This window comes from Odontesthes bonariensis, chromosome 1 (genome assembly GCF_027942865.1).
Source record: "Odontesthes bonariensis isolate fOdoBon6 chromosome 1, fOdoBon6.hap1, whole genome shotgun sequence".
Lineage (NCBI taxonomy): Eukaryota > Metazoa > Chordata > Actinopteri > Atheriniformes > Atherinopsidae > Odontesthes > Odontesthes bonariensis.
In genome coordinates this window covers 46,833,920-46,849,984 of record NC_134506.1, presented here as the reverse complement: position 1 = coordinate 46,849,984, position 16,065 = coordinate 46,833,920, and the positions used below count along the sequence as shown (strand labels likewise).

At 49.2% G+C, this 16,065-nt stretch overlaps 1 protein-coding gene across 4 annotated transcripts in view; it reads left to right on the top strand.

Moving 5' to 3' along the window:
- The first annotated feature begins 284 nt into the window (after positions 1 to 284).
- plekhg4 (pleckstrin homology domain containing, family G (with RhoGef domain) member 4) overlaps positions 285 to 16,065 on the top strand; it is a 78,432-nt gene continuing 62,651 nt past the window's right edge. For all 4 annotated transcript variants that reach the window (XM_075468771.1, XM_075468780.1, XM_075468789.1 and 1 more), the window contains exon 1: positions 285 to 406. In XM_075468771.1, the coding sequence (XP_075324886.1) occupies positions 404 to 406 (3 nt within the window). In that variant the 5' untranslated portion in view covers positions 285 to 403. The remainder of the gene's footprint in view (positions 407 to 16,065) is intronic.

The following is a 16,065-nucleotide window of genomic DNA, read 5'->3' as shown; positions in this document are numbered from 1 at the left end:
CCGTCGGGGGGGCGCCTCTGTGGGTGTGACGGGGCTGAAAAGTCATGGAATTTATGTCCCTGAACCTGGAAAAGTCATGGAATTTATGTCCCTGAACCTGGAAAAGTCATGGAAAGTTTGGGAAAGTGGCAGATGATGAAGGTGAAGGTCCAGCAGAGAGCAGCAGAGAGGGGAGGTGAGGAAGAAGAGGGAGGATCCAGAGAGGAATGACTGGCTGCTGGTGGGCGGGGCTTCACGTGTGGGCGGGGCTTCATGTGTGGGCGGGGCTTCACGTGTGAGCGCCTCCACCGTGAGTGTCAGCGCAGAGTCGTGGCTGACGGGGCGAGAGACGCTCACACAGACGGAGACGAGAACATGGTGTCAGACTGGATTATAGAAACACTGAGAACACACAGCAGACGGCATGGTGAGGCCAGCACACACACATAATCCCACCGTCACACACACACACACACACACACACACACACACACACACACACACACACACACACACACCGGGCTGCAGCACATGCTGTGATTATATGTGTGTGTGTGTGTGTCTGGTTTGGTGTGTTGGGGGAGCGTCCATCAGGTGTAAGGTTACCACCAAGGCGTGTTTATGTTGTTTGGAGCTGCAGCAAAAACTAAAAACTGTTTCAGAGCTGTTTGGAGAAGTTCAGAGCTGTTCGGAGGAGTTCAGAGCTGTTCGGAGGAGTTCAGTGCTGTTCGGAGGAGTTCAGATCTGTTTGGAGAAGTTCAGAGCTGTTTGGAGGAGTTCAGAGCTCTTCGGAGGAGTTCAGATCTGTTTGGAGGAGTTCAGATCTGTTTGGAGAAGTTTGGAGGAGTTCAGAGCTGTTTGGAGAAGTTTGGAGGAGTTCAGAGCTGTTTGGAGGAGTTCAGAGCTGTTTGGAGGAGTTCAGAGCTGTTTGGAGGAGTTCAGAGCTCTTCGGAGGAGTTCAGAGCTGTTTGGAGGAGTTCAGATCTGTTTGGAGAAGTTTGGAGGAGTTCAGAGCTGTTTGGAGAAGTTTGGAGGAGTTCAGAGCTGTTTGGAGGAGTTCAGAGCTGTTTGGAGAAGTTTGGAGGAGTTCAGAGCTGTTTGGAGACGTTCGGAGCTGTTCCGAGAAGCTCAGAGGAGTTCGTAGAAGTTCGGAGCTGTTTGTAGGAGCTCAGAGGAGTTCGGAGAAGTTCGGAGCTGTTTGTAGGAGCTCAGAGGAGTTCGGAGAAGCTCGGAGCTGTTCGTAGAAGCTCAGAGCTGTTCTGAGGAGTTCAGACATGCTCCAGAACCAGAACAGGAACCAGAACTCAGCTGCCGTCCTACTGCAGATTGGAGGGGAAGTCTGTGTTGATTCAGCCTGAGTTCTGGATCTCTTTGGTGTTACAGGCAGCTACAAACAGTTATTGATCATTGATTATTTATCTGAATATTTCCATGTCCTGACGGATCAGATGAAGAAGCCGCAGCTGCTCTTCATCATCCCTTCCATCTGTGAACAGAGTGAAAGGCTTCAGCTTTGTTGTGCCATCATGCTGCTCAGATGGAGTCCCATGGTGACCTTGTGCTGTTCAGGTGTGGGAGGAGGCTGTGGTCTCTGCCGTGTTGTCCCATAACACCCTGCTCTGCTGCCTCACCTGTACCTGCAGCAGCACCTGCACACGCCCTGGTTTCTCTCTGAGGTGACGTCACTGATGTGGAAAACAAACACCGGATAGAATCGGCTTCTCCAGATGAAGCCCTGCTGGGGTCAGGTTCCTCCTCTGTAACTCAGAGCTGCTCCGACTTATCGGGGGGCGACGGGAGGCTGAGTGATGAGGCGCGGCAGGAATGTTCAGAGCGCCACGATAATGGAGGCATAGTGATGGATGGAGGCTGTGATGAGGTTACACGGTGAGCACGGCCCGGTTCAGCACGGTTCAGCCCGGTTCAGCTCCCTGTGGACACATGGAGGCGGCCAGGTTCCGGTAAACCTGCAACAGACCGGATCTCTGAGGCTTTCTCTCATGTTTAACTGAAGCTGGATCGTGTTTAACACGCCGACGCTCAGCGAGCCGCTGGAAGCTGTTTCATGCTGCTGCTCGGGTCAGATGTCAGACACAGACTCAGCCTTTGTTGCCCCAGGCTTCTGTTGCCCCAGGCTTCTGTTGCCCCAGACTTGTCAGGGACAGGAAGTGCTCATTGTTCAGGGTGTTGAGGGCTGTATTGTCGGGACAGGTGACTTCCTGCTGCCAGACTCTGAAGGCACCGGTGTTCCTGCAGATCCTGCAGATCCTCAGGACTCGTCCTCAGTCTGTGTTCGAAACCGCCTACTTCTCCCACTACTCCTACTAACTTTAACTTTTTTTAAGTTCCCGGATGCATACTAGATTCTCCTAAATGTTGGGTATGCATCATGAGGTTACTACTCATACTCAAACTACCCAAGATGCAACGTAACGTGACGTCGCCGATCGTCATTTCCTGTCAAAACGGCAGTTTCAAGCTAGCTACAACGAGGGTAGGTTCACTTCCTGTTTTCAAAACAAAAGCACCAATTGTATGGTAATGGCTTTCCCTATGATAAAAGGCAACGGGTATTTTATTTTGTGAAAATAACCGGAAGTGCGTTGCTCACTGCGGCTAGCTTTAGTAGCGCCGAATTCGTGGGAACAAAATTATAAACAACCGGTATTTTGTCAGGTTTTCAACACGTTGGGGATCTAAACGACTACTTTCTCTCCTGAAAATGTGTCAAATGTTGCTAAAGTTTACAGAGTTTAGAGCTTAAGGGAAATCAGCTTCAGGCCGGCTGATTTCGGCTCGGGCAGGAGCGAAATGCATTGTGGGTAAACTCTCTGCATCCTGTCTGATCGATGAGTATGTAGTATGTAGTATGCAGTATGCAGTATGTAGTATGCAGTATGTAGTATGCAGTATGTAGTATGTAGAATGCAGTATGCAGTATACAGTATGTAGTATGCAGTATGTAGTATGCAGTATGCAGTATGCAGTATGTAGTATGCAGTATGTAGTATGTAGTATGCAGTATGCAGTATGTAGTATGCAGTATGTAGTATGCAGTATACAGTATGCAGTATGCAGTATGTAGTATGCAGTATGCAGTATACAGTATGTAGTATGCAGTATGTAGCATGTAGTATGCAGCATGTAGTATGCAGTATACAGTATGCAGTATGCAGTATGTAGTATTCAGTATGCAGTATACAGTATGCAGTATGTAGTATGCAGTATGTAGTATGTAGTATGCAGTATGCAGTATGCAGTATACAGTATGCAGTATGTAGTATACAGTATGCAGTATGTAGTATGCAGTATGTAGAATGCAGTATGCAGTATGTAGTATGTAGTATGCAGTATATAGTATGCAGTATGTAGTATGCAGTATGTAGCATGTAGTATGTAGTATGCAGTATACAGTATGTAGTATGCAGTATGCAGTATGTAGTATGCAGTATGCAGTATGTAGTATGCAGTATGCAGTATACAGTATGTAGTATGTAGTATGCAGTATGCAGTATGTAGAATGCAGTATACAGTATGTAGTATGCAGTATGTAGTATGCAGTATGTAGCATGTAGTATGCAGTATGCAGTATGTAGTATGCAGTATGCAGTATGTAGTATGCAGTATGCAGTATGTAGAATGCAGTATACAGTATGTAGAATGCAGTATACAGTATGTAGTATGCAGTATGTAGCATGTAGTATGCAGTATGCAGTATGTAGTATGCAGTATGCAGCATGTAGTATGCAGTATGCAGTATACAGTATGTAGTATGTAGTATACAGTATGCAGTATGTAGTATGCAGTATGTAGTATGCAGTATGCAGTATGTAGTATGTAGTATGCAGTATGTAGTATGCAGTATGCAGTATGTAGTATGCAGTATGCAGTATGTAGTATGTAGTATGCAGTATGCAGTATGTAGTATGCAGTATACAGTATGCAGTATGGAGTATGTAGTATGCAGTATGCAGTATACAGTATGTAGTATGCAGTATGCAGTATGTAGTATGCAGTATGCAGTATACAGTATGCAGTATGCAGTATGTAGTATGCAGTATGCAGTATGTAGTATACAGTATGTAGTATGCAGTATGCAGTATGTAGTATGCAGTATACAGTATGTAGTATGGAGTATGCAGTATGCAGTATGCAGTATGTAGTATACAGTATGCAGTATGCAGTATGTAGTATACAGTATGCAGTATGCAGTATGTAGTATGCAGTATGCAGTATACAGTATGGAGTATGCAGTATACAGTATACAGTATGTAGTATACAGTATGTAGTATACAGTATGTAGTATGGAGTATGCAGTATGCAGTATGCAGTATGCAGTATGTAGTATACAGTATACAGTATGCAGTATGCAGTATGCAGTATACAGTATGCAGTATGCAGTATACAGTATGGAGTATGCAGTATACAGTATGCAGTATGTAGTATACAGTATACAGTATGCAGTATGCAGTATGTAGTATGCAGTATGCAGTATACAGTATGCAGTATGCAGTATACAGTATGTAGTATGTAGTATACAGTATACAGTATGTAGTATGCAGTATGTAGTATACAGTATGTAGTATGGAGTATGCAGTATACAGTATGTAGTATGCAGTATGTAGTATGCAGTATGCAGTATACAGTATGTAGTATGCAGTATGCAGTATGTAGAATGCAGTATACAGTATGTAGTATGCAGTATGTAGTATGCAGTATGTAGCATGTAGTATGCAGTATGCAGTATGTAGTATGCAGTATGTAGTATGTAGTATGCAGTATGCAGTATGTAGAATGCAGTATACAGTATGTAGAATGCAGTATACAGTATGTAGTATGCAGTATGTAGCATGTAGTATGCAGTATGCAGTATGTAGTATGCAGTATGCAGCATGTAGTATGCAGTATGCAGTATACAGTATGTAGTATGTAGTATACAGTATGCAGTATGTAGTATGCAGTATGCAGTATGTAGTATGCAGTATGTAGTATGCAGTATGTAGTATGTAGTATGCAGTATGTAGTATGCAGTATGTAGTATGTAGTATGCAGTATGCAGTATGCAGTATGTAGTATGCAGTATACAGTATGCAGTATGGAGTATGTAGTATGCAGTATGCAGTATACAGTATGTAGTATGCAGTATGCAGTATACAGTATGTAGTATGCAGTATGCAGTATGTAGTATGCAGTATGCAGTATGCAGTATACAGTATGCAGTATGTAGTATGCAGTATGCAGTATACAGTATGTAGTATGCAGTATGCAGTATGTAGTATGCAGTATACAGTATGTAGTATGGAGTATGCAGTATGCAGTATGTAGTATACAGTATGCAGTATACAGTATGCAGTATGCAGTATGTAGTATGCAGTATGCAGTATACAGTATGCAGTATGCAGTATGTAGTATGCAGTATGCAGTATACAGTATGGAGTATGCAGTATACAGTATACAGTATTTAGTATACAGTATGTAGTATGGAGTATGCAGTATACGGTATGCAGTATGTAGTATGCAGTATGTAGTATACAGTATGCAGTATGCAGTATGTAGTATGCAGTATGTAGTATACAGTATACAGTATGCAGTATGCAGTATGTAGTATGCAGTATGCAGTATACAGTATGCAGTATGCAGTATACAGTATGGAGTATGCAGTATACAGTATGCAGTATGTAGAATACAGTATGCAGTATGCAGTATGTAGTATGCAGTATGCAGTATACAGTATGCAGTATGCAGTATGCAGTATACAGTATGTAGTATGTAGTATACAGTATACAGTATGTAGTATACAGTATGTAGTATGCAGTATGTAGTATACAGTATGTAGTATGGAGTATGCAGTATACAGTATGCAGTATGCAGTATACAGTATGCAGTATGTAGTATGCAGTATACAGTATACAGTATGCAGTATGTAGTATGCAGTATACAGTATGCAGTATGCAGTATGTAGTATACAGTATGTAGTATGGAGTATGCAGTATGCAGTATGCAGTATACAGTATGCAGTATGCAGTATACAGTATACAGTATACAGTATGTAGTATACAGTATACAGTATACAGTATGTAGTATGCAGTATACAGTATGCAGTATACAGTATACAGTATGTAGTATGGAGTATGCAGTATGCAGTATGTAGTATGCAGTATGCAGTATGTAGTATGCAGTATACAGTATACAGTATGCAGTATGTAGTATGTAGTATGCAGTATGCAGTATGCAGTATGTAGTATGCAGTATGCAGTATACAGTATGCAGTATGCAGTATGCAGTATACAGTATACAGTATGCAGTATGCAGTATGTAGTATGCAGTATGTAGTATACAGTATGCAGTATGCAGTATGTAGTATGCAGTATGCAGTATACAGTATGTAGTATACAGTATGCAGTATGCAGTATGCAGTATGTAGTATGCGGTTTCGAACACAGCCTCAGTCTTCTGCCTGAAACATGAAGCCTGCCCCCCCTGCCCCAGCCCGGCTCCATGTGGGGAAACACCCCCGCCTGCATTTGACACCCGTAAAAGAAGGCTCCCCCTCTGACCTACTTCAGTCAGCAGGCCTGAACACGCTGCTCCGTGAGACTCGATCAGCTCGATGTAAAGTTGGGAAGCAAAAGCAAAACGAGGAGATGAGATGCTGAAATATGTCCATGAAACACTTTGATCAGTTTCAGGTGTTTCTGTTGCCCCAGATGCTGCTGCTGGTAACATCTGCAGAGCCTGACCTCAGCTCCCCTCAGTGTGAACCTGAAGCCGTTCAGCTGCAGGAAGCATTAAGATGGCAGATCTGTGCCTCTGCAGGAGAATCCTGGGCCCCTGCGGCCCCTCAGAGCCCCTCTGAGCCCCCGGTGGTCCCACTGGGACCGGCTCATCACCTCTTCACTTCCACAGAGGCCTCAGCCGAGTGGCCTTGAAGTGTTTTTGTGTTGCTGCTCTGCACAGCTGGGAGAAACCCTCTAATCTAATCTGCTGTTTTAGAAACTCTCACCGTGTCAAGGTCGGTGCTCTGCGGCTTCAAAACAGCCGCTGAGCTGTCTGCGTTTTCCTCTCACGGTGTGGGCTCAGCTGCTGCTGAGGAAGCTTTACGGCAGAGTCTGAGCTGCAGAGGCACAGATATGAGATAATATCCCAGATATTCCTGAAGAAGAGCATGTTGGTTTCATGTTGGTTTTTGTTTTTTTTCTCTCTTCAGATTTGTTTTGACTGTTTTGAAAACTCGACTTCTGTTTCCCATATTTTCTGAAAGTCTCTTTGTTTAAACATCATCAGTTTAAACATCAGTTGATATATTTGGTGAATCACCACGGAGCAGCGTATCTGCTGTTTGCAGCAAAGACTCCAAACATTGTTGGATGTTTATCCGGTGATATTCACACATGAAGCTGCAGATCTCTGATCGCTCTGCCCTGCTCCGTGCATCTGGGGCTGAAAGCAGAAAGCAGCGAGCTGAACTGGAACCAGAACTACAGAACTACAGGGTCCTGGTGAGTTAAACTCCGGCCTGGAGGACTCTTTGTTCTGAGAGAGCTGGGACCTGCAGCATTCCTGCATTATATCTGCCTCTCTGCCTGCTGTCTGCCTTTAACTCTGAGAACAGTTCCCAGCCGGGATCTCGGGTGAAGGTGCCGCTCGGCTTCCGTCGCTCGCTGCTCGCCATCCGTGGAGCGAGATAAGATCCGGCTGCCGCTCAGTTTCTGTCGCTCGCTACTCGCCTTCCGTCGCCGCTCGCCTTCCGTCGCCGCTCGCCTTCCGTCGCCGCTCGCCTTCCGTCGCTCACCACTCGCCTTCCGTCGCTCACCACTCGCCTTCCGTCGCCCACCACTCGCCTTCCGTCGCCCACCACTCGCCTTCCGTCGCCGCTCGCCTTCCGTCGCCGCTCGCCTTCCGTCGCTCACCACTCGCCTTCCGTCGCCCACCACTCGCCTTCCGTCGCCCGCCACTCGCCTTCCGTCGCTCGCCGCTCGCCTTCCGTCGCCGCTCGCCTTCCGTCGCCCGCCACTCGCCTTCCGTCGCTCGCCGCTCGCCTTCCGTCGCCGCTCGCCTTCCGTCGCTCACCACTCGCCTTCCGTCGCTCACCACTCGCCTTCCGTCGCCGCTCGCCTTCCGTCGCTCACCAGTCGCCTTCCGTCGCCGCTCGCTTTCCGTCGCTCACCACTCGCCTTCCGTCGCCCACCACTCGCCTTCCGTCGCCCACCACTCGCCTTCCGTCGCTCGCCTTCCGTCGCCGCTCGCCTTCCGTCGCCGCTCGCCTTCCGTCGCTCACCACTCGCCTTCCGTCGCCCACCACTCGCCTTCCGTCGCTCACCACTCGCCTTCCGTCGCCGCTCGCCTTCCGTCGCTCACCACTCGCCTTCCGTCGCCCACCATTCGCCTTCCGTCGCCGCTCGCCTTCCGTCGCCCACCACTCGCCTTCCGTCGCCGCTCGCCTTCCGTCGCCCACCATTCGCCTTCCGTCGCCGCTCGCCTTCCGTCGCTCACCACTCGCCTTCCGTCGCCGCTCGCTTTCCGTCGCTCACCAGTCGCCTTCCGTCGCCGCTCGCTTTCCGTCGCTCACCACTCGCCTTCCGTCGCCGCTCGCCTTCCGACGCTCACCAGTCGCCTTCCGTCGCCGCTCGCTTTCCGTCGCTCACCAGTCGCCTTCCGTCGCCGCTCGCTTTCCGTCGCTCACCACTCGCCTTCCGTCGCCGCTCGCTTTCCGTCGCTCACCACTCGCCTTCCGTCGCCGCTCGCTTTCCATCGCTCACCACTCGCCTTCCGTCGCCGCTCCTGGTTGGTGGTGAACGGAGGGCAGCAGGCTTCTCCTCGTCTCAGACGGTTCAGATTTAACATCCTTAGCGGCTCTCAGCTCAGATTTCTGAATTGTTTCTCTGACTAACTGACAGCTGGCTTCTTCAGTCACTTTTTCCCTCCCAGAGGTCAGAGGTCACGTCCCTGTGGGTCCTCCCTGATTGGTTAGCATAAAGGTCGTGACCGCTGCTTTGGGGAGCCGTGACCCCTCTAATGGCTGCTTGTTTAAGCACATGAGCAGTTAGACATCAGCCAATCAGAGGCCTGTATTTACACCCTGAATGAGGAGGAGGAATTTGTTCATGTTTTAGACTCTGAATGATCTGAGTGTGAGGCTGACACTGACCTCCTCCTCCTCCTCCTCCTCCTCCTCCTCCTCCTCCTTCTCTTCCTCCTCCTCCTCGTCCTCCTCCTCCTTCTCCTCTTCCTCCTCCTCCTCTTCCTCCTCCACACCCAACAGGAACTGGTTTTTCCTTTAGCTGTGAGGATGAATCATGGTCCTCCAGAGACTCTGAATGACTTATTCATTAAAACCAGCAGAACCTGAGAGATTGGATTAGTTTCTCTGAGCGTCTCAGAGTTCAGTCTGACTCACAGGGACACACCTGAGGCTGCATCCTGTGTGTTCTGTGGACAGGTGTGTGTGTTCTGTGGACAGGTGTGTGTGTTCTGTGGACAGGTGTGTGTGTTCTGTGGACAGGTGTGTGTGTTCTGTGGACAGGTGTGTGTTCTGTGGACAGGTGTGTGTGTTCTGTGGACAGGTGTGTGTTCTGTGGACAGATGTGTGATCTGTGGACAGGTGTGTGTTCTGAGGACAGGTGTCTGATCTGTGGACAGGTGTGTGTGATCTGTGGACAGATGTGTGATCTGTGGACAGGTGTGTGTTCTGAGGACAGGTGTCTGATCTGTGGACAGGTGTGTGTTCTGTGGACGGTGTGTGTGTTCTGAGGACAGGTGTGTGTTTTGTGGACGGTGTGTGTGTTCTGAGGACAGGTGTGTGTTCTGTGGACAGGTGTGTGTTCTGTGGACAGGTGTGTGATCTGTGGACAGGTGTGTGATCTGTGGACAGGTGTGTGATCTGTGGACAGGTGTGTGTGTTCTGTGGACAGGTGTGTGTTCTGTGGACAGGTGTGTGTTCTGTGGACAGGTGTGTGATCTGTGGACAGGTGTGTGTTCTATGGACAGGTGTGTGTTCTGTGGACAGGTGTGTGATCTGTGGACAGGTGTGTGTTCTGTGGACAGGTGTCTGATCTGTGGACAGGTGTGTGTTTTCTGTGGACAGGTGTGTGATCTGTGGACAGGTGTGTGTGCTATGGACAGGTGTGTGATCTGTGGACAGGTGTGTGTTCTGTGGACAGGTGTGTGTTCTGTGGACAGGTGTCTGATCTGTGGACAGGTGTGTGTTCTATGGACAGGTGTGTGTTCTGTGGACAGGTGTGTGTTCTGTGGACAGATGTGTGTGTTCTGTGGACAGGTGTGTGTTCTGAGGACAGGTGTGTGTTCTGTGGACAGGTGTCTGATCTGTGGACAGGTGTGTGTTCTGTGGACAGATGTGTGTGTTCTATGGACAGGTGTGTGTTCTGTGGACAGGTGTGTGTTCTGTGGACAGGTGTGTGATCTGTGGACAGGTGTGTGTTCTGTGGACAGGTGTGTGTTCTGTGGACAGATGTGTGTGTTCTGTGGACAGGTGTGTGTTCTGTGGACAGGTGTCTGATCTGTGGACAGGTGTGTGTTCTGTGGACAGATGTGTGTGTTCTATGGACAGGTGTGTGTTCTGTGGACAGGTGTGTGTGTGTGTTCTGTGGACAGGTGTGTGTTCTGTGGACAGGTGTGTGTGTTCTGTGGACAGGTGTGTGTTCTGTGGACAGGTGTCTGATCTGTGGACAGGTGTGTGTTCTGTGGACAGATGTGTGTGTTCTATGGACAGGTGTGTGTTCTGTGGACAGGTGTGTGTTCTGTGGACAGGTGTGTGATCTGTGGACAGGTGTGTGATCTGTGGACAGGTGTGTGTTCTGTGGACAGATGTGTGATCTGTGGACAGGTGTCTGATCTGTGGACAGGTGTGTGATCTGTGGACAGGTGTGTGTTCTATGGACAGGTGTGTGTTCTGTGGACAGATGTGTGTGTTCTGTGGACAGGTGTGTGTTCTGTGGACAGGTGTGTGATCTGTGGACAGGTGTGTGTTCTGTGGACAGATGTGTGTGTTCTGTGGACAGGTGTGTGTTCTGTGGACAGGTGTCTGATCTGTGGACAGGTGTGTGTTCTGTGGACAGATGTGTGTGTTCTATGGACAGGTGTGTGTTCTGTGGACAGGTGTGTGTTCTGTGGACAGGTGTGTGTTCTGTGGACAGGTGTGTGATCTGTGGACAGGTGTGTGATCTGTGGACAGGTGTGTGATCTTTGGACAGGTGTGTGATCTGTGGATCTGTGGACAGGTGTATGTTCTGAGGACAGGTGTGTGTTCTGAGGACAGGTGTGTGTTCTGAGGACAGGTGTGTGTTCTGTGGACAGGTGTGTGATCTGTGGACAGGTGTGTGTTCTGAGGACAGGTGTGTGTTATGTGGACAGATGTGTGATCTGTGGACAGGTGTGTGATCTGTGGACAGGTGTGTGTTCTGTGGACAGGTGTGTGTTCTGTGGACAGATGTGTGTGTTCTATGGACAGGTGTGTGATCTGTGGACAGGTGTGTGATCTGTGGACAGGTGTGTGTTCTGTGGACAGGTGTGTGATCTGTGGACAGGTGTGTGTTCTGAGGACAGGTGTGTGTTATGTGGACAGGTGTCTGATCTGTGGACAGGTGTGTGTTCTGTGGACAGGTGTGTGTTCTGTGGACAGATGTGTGTGTTCTATGGACAGGTGTGTGATCTGTGGACAGGTGTGTGATCTGTGGACAGGTGTGTGTTCTGTGGACAGGTGTGTGTTCTGTGGACAGGTGTGTGATGTTTGGACAGGTGTGTGATCTGTGGACAGGAGTGTGTTCTGAGGACAGGTGTGTGTTCTGTGGACAGGTGTGTGATCTGAGGACAGGTGTGTGATCTGAGGACAGGTGTGTGATCTGTGGACAGGTGTGTGTTCTGTGGACAGGTGTGTGATCTGTGGACAGGTGTGTGATCTGAGGACAGGTGTGTGATCTGAGGACAGGTGTGTGATCTGTGGACAGGTGTGTGTTCTGTGGACAGGTGTGTGTTCTGTGGACAGGTGTGTGATCTGTGGACAGGTGTGTGTTCTGTGGACAGATGTGTGATCTGAGGACAGGTGTGTGATCTGAGGTCAGGTGTGTGATCTGAGGACAGGTGTGTGATCTGTGGACAGATCTGTGATCTGAGGACAGGTGTGTGTTCTGTGGACAGATGTGTGATCTGAGGACAGGTGTGTGATCTGTGGACAGGTGTGTGATCTGTGGACAGGTGTGTGTTCTGTGGACAGGTGTGTGTTCTGTGGACAGGTGTCTGATCTGTGGACAGATGTGTGTGTTCTGTGGACAGGTGTGTGTTCTGTGGACAGGTGTGTGTTCTGTGGACAGGTGTGTGTTCTATGGACAGGTGTGTGTTCTGTGGACAGGTGTGTGATCTGTGGACAGGTGTGTGATTTTTGGACAGGTGTGTGTTCTGTGGACAGGTGTGTGTTCTGTGGACAGGTGTGTGTTCTGTGGACAGGTGTGTGTTCTGTGGACAGGTGTGTGATCTGTGGACAGGTGTGTGATTTTTGGACAGGTGTGTGTTCTGTGGACAGGTGTGTGATCTGTGGACAGGTGTGTGTTATGTGGACAGATGTGTGATCTGTGGACAGATGTGTGATCTGAGGATCTGTGGACAGGTGTGTGATCTGTGGACAGGTGTGTGATCTGTGGACAGGTGTGTGTTCTGAGGACAGGTGTGTGTTATGTGGACAGATGTGTGATCTGTGGACAGATGTGTGATCTGAGGACAGGTGTGTGATCTGTGGACAGGTGTGTGATCTGTGGACAGGTGTGTGTTCTGTGGACAGGTGTGTGGACAGGTGTGTGATCTGTGGACAGATGTGTGTTCTGAGGACAGTTGTGTGATCTGTGGACAGTTGTGTGTTCTGAGGACAGGTGTGTGATCTGTGGACAGGTGTGTGTTCTGTGGACAGGTGTGTGATCTGTGGACAGGTGTGTGTTCTGTGGACAGGTGTCTGATCTGAGGACAGGTGTGTGTTCTGTGGACAGGTGTGTGATCTGTGGACAGGTGTGTGTTCTGTGGACAGGTGTGTGATCTGTGGACAGGTGTGTGTTCTGTGGACAGGTGTCTGATCTGAGGACAGGTGTGTGTTCTGAGGACAGGTGTGTGTTCTGTGGACAGGTGTGTGTTTTATGGACAGGTGTGTGTTCTGTGGACAGGTGTGTGATCTATGGACAGGTGTGTGTTCTGAGGACAGGTGTGTGATCTGTGGACAGGTGTGTGTTCTGAGGACAGGTGTGTGATCTGTGGACAGGTGTGTGATCTGTGGACAGATGTGTGTTCTGAGGACAGGTGTGTGATCTGTGGACAGGTGTGTGTTCTGAAGACAGGTGTGTGTTCTGTGGACAGATGTGTGTTCTGAGGACAGGTGTGTGATCTGTGGACAGGTGTGTGTTCTGTGGACAGGTGTGTGATCTGTGGACAGGTGTGTGTTCTGTGGACAGGTGTGTGATCTGTGGACAGGTGTGTGTTCTGAGGACAGGTGTGTGTTCTGTGGACAGATGTGTGATCTGTGGACAGGTGTGTGTTCTGAGGACAGGTGTGTGATCTGTGGACAGGTGTGTGTTCTGAGGACAGGTGTGTGATCTGTGGACAGGTGTGTGTTCTGAGGACAGGTGTCTGATCTGAGGACAGGTGTGTGTTCTGTGGACAGATGTGTGTTCTGTGGACAGGTGTGTGTTCTGAGGACAGGTGTGTGATCTGTGGACAGGTGTGTGTTCTGAGGACAGGTGTGTGATCTGTGGACAGGTGTGTGTTCTGAGGACAGGTGTCTGATCTGAGGACAGGTGTGTGATCTGTGGACAGGTGTGTGTTCTGAGGACAGGTGTGTGATCTGTGGACAGGTGTGTGTTCTGTGGACAGGTGTGTGTTCTGTGGACAGATGTGTGTTCTGAGGACAGGTGTGTGTTCTGTGGACAGATGTGTGTGTTCTGTGGACAGGTGTGTGTTCTGTGGACAGGTGTCTGATCTGTGGACAGGTGTGTGTTCTGTGGACAGGTGTGTGTGTTCTATGGACAGGTGTGTGTTCTGTGGACAGGTGTGTGTTCTGTGGACAGGTGTGTGTTCTATGGACAGGTGTGTGTGTTCTATGGACAGATGTGTGATCTGTGGACAGATGTGTGATCTGTGGACAGGTGTGTGTGTGTTCTGTGGACAGATGTGTGATCTGTGGACAGGTGTGTGTTCTGAGGACAGGTGTGTGTTCTGAGGACAGGTGTGTGTTCTGAGGACAGGTGTGTGATCTGTGGACAGGTGTGTGTTCTGTGGACAGGTGTGTGTTCTGAAGACAGGTGTGTGTTCTGTGGACAGATGTGTGTTCTGAGGACAGGTGTCTGATCTGTGGACAGGTGTGTGTTCTGTGGACAGGTGTGTGATCTATGGACAGGTGTGTGTTCTGTGGACAGGTGTCTGATCTGTGGACAGGTGTGTGTTCTGTGGACAGGTGTGTGTGTTCTATGGACAGGTGTGTGTTCTGTGGACAGGTGTGTATGTTCTATGGACAGGTGTGTGTTCTGTGGACAGGTGTGTGTTCTGTGGACAGGTGTGTGTGTTCTATGGACAGATGTGTGATCTGTGGACAGGTGTGTGTTCTGTGGACAGGTGTGTGATCTGTGGACAGGTGTGTGTTCTGTGGACAGGTGTGTGTTCTGTGGACAGGTGTGTGATCTGTGGACAGGTGTGTGTTCTGTGGACAGATGTGTGATCTGTGGACAGGTGTGTGTTCTGTGGACAGGTGTGTGTTTTCTGTGGACAGGTGTGTGATCTGTGGACAGGTGTGTGTTCTGTGGACAGGTGTGTGTTTTGTGGACAGGTGTGTTCTGTGGACAGGTGTGTGTTCTGTGGACAGGTGTGTGTTCTGTGGACAGGTGTGTGATCTGTGGACAGGTGTGTGTTCTGTGGACAGGTGTGTGTTCTGTGGACAGGTGTGTGATCTGTGGACAGATGTGTGATCTGTGGACAGGTGTGTGTTCTATGGACAGGTGTGTGATCTGTGGACAGGTGTGTGATCTGTGGACAGGTGTGTGTTCTGTGGACAGGTGTGTGTTCTGTGGACAGGTGTCTGATCTGTGGACAGATGTGTGATCTGTGGACAGGTGTGTGTTCTGTGGACAGATGTGTGATCTGTGGACAGATGTGTGATCTGTGGACAGGTGTATGTTCTGTGGACAGGTGTGTGATCTGTGGACAGGTGTGTGATCTGTGGACAGGTGTGTGTGCTATGGACAGGTGTGTGATCTGTGGACAGGTGTGTGTTCTGTGGACAGGTGTGTGATCTGTGGACAGGTGTGTGTTCTGAGGACAGGTGTGTGATCTGTGGACAGGTGTGTGTGTGTTCTGTGGACAGGTGTCTGATCTGTGGACAGGTGTGTGATCTGTGGACAGGTGTGTTTTCTGTGGACAGGTGTGTGTTCTGTGGACAGGTGTGTGATCTGTGGACAGATGTGTGATCTGTGGACAGGTGTGTGTTCTGTGGACAGGTGTGTGATCTGTGGACAGGTGTGTGTTCTGTGGACAGGTGTGTGATCTGTGGACAGATGTGTGATCTGTGGACAGGTGTGTGTTCTGTGGACAGGTGTGTGATCTGAGGACAGGTGTGTGTTCTGTGGACAGGTGTGTGTTCTGTGGACAGGTGTGTGATCTATGGACAGGTGTGTGTTCTGTGGACAGGTGTGTGTTCTGTGGACAGGTGTGTGATCTGTGGACAGGTGTGTTTTCTGTGGACAGGTGTGTGTTTTCTGTGGACAGGTGTGTTATCTGTGGACAGGTGTGTGTTCTGTGGACAGGTGTGTGTTCTGTGGACAGGTGTGTTATCTGTGGACAGGTGTGTTTTCTGTGGACAGGTGTGTGTTTTCTGTGGACAGGTGTGTGATCTGTGGACAGGTGTGTGATCTGTGGACAGGTGTCTGATCCGTGGACAGGTGTGTGTTCTGTGGACAGCTGTGTGGTGAAACTCAGTTTTTATTCCACACCTTCAACAAACCTGCCGTGTTGGGGTGTGTTTACAGTGTTTCCATGGTAACCGTCAGTGGTATCCGACTGAATGTTTCTTCTTCTCTGTTTGCGCTCGGTGTGGAGCTCAGC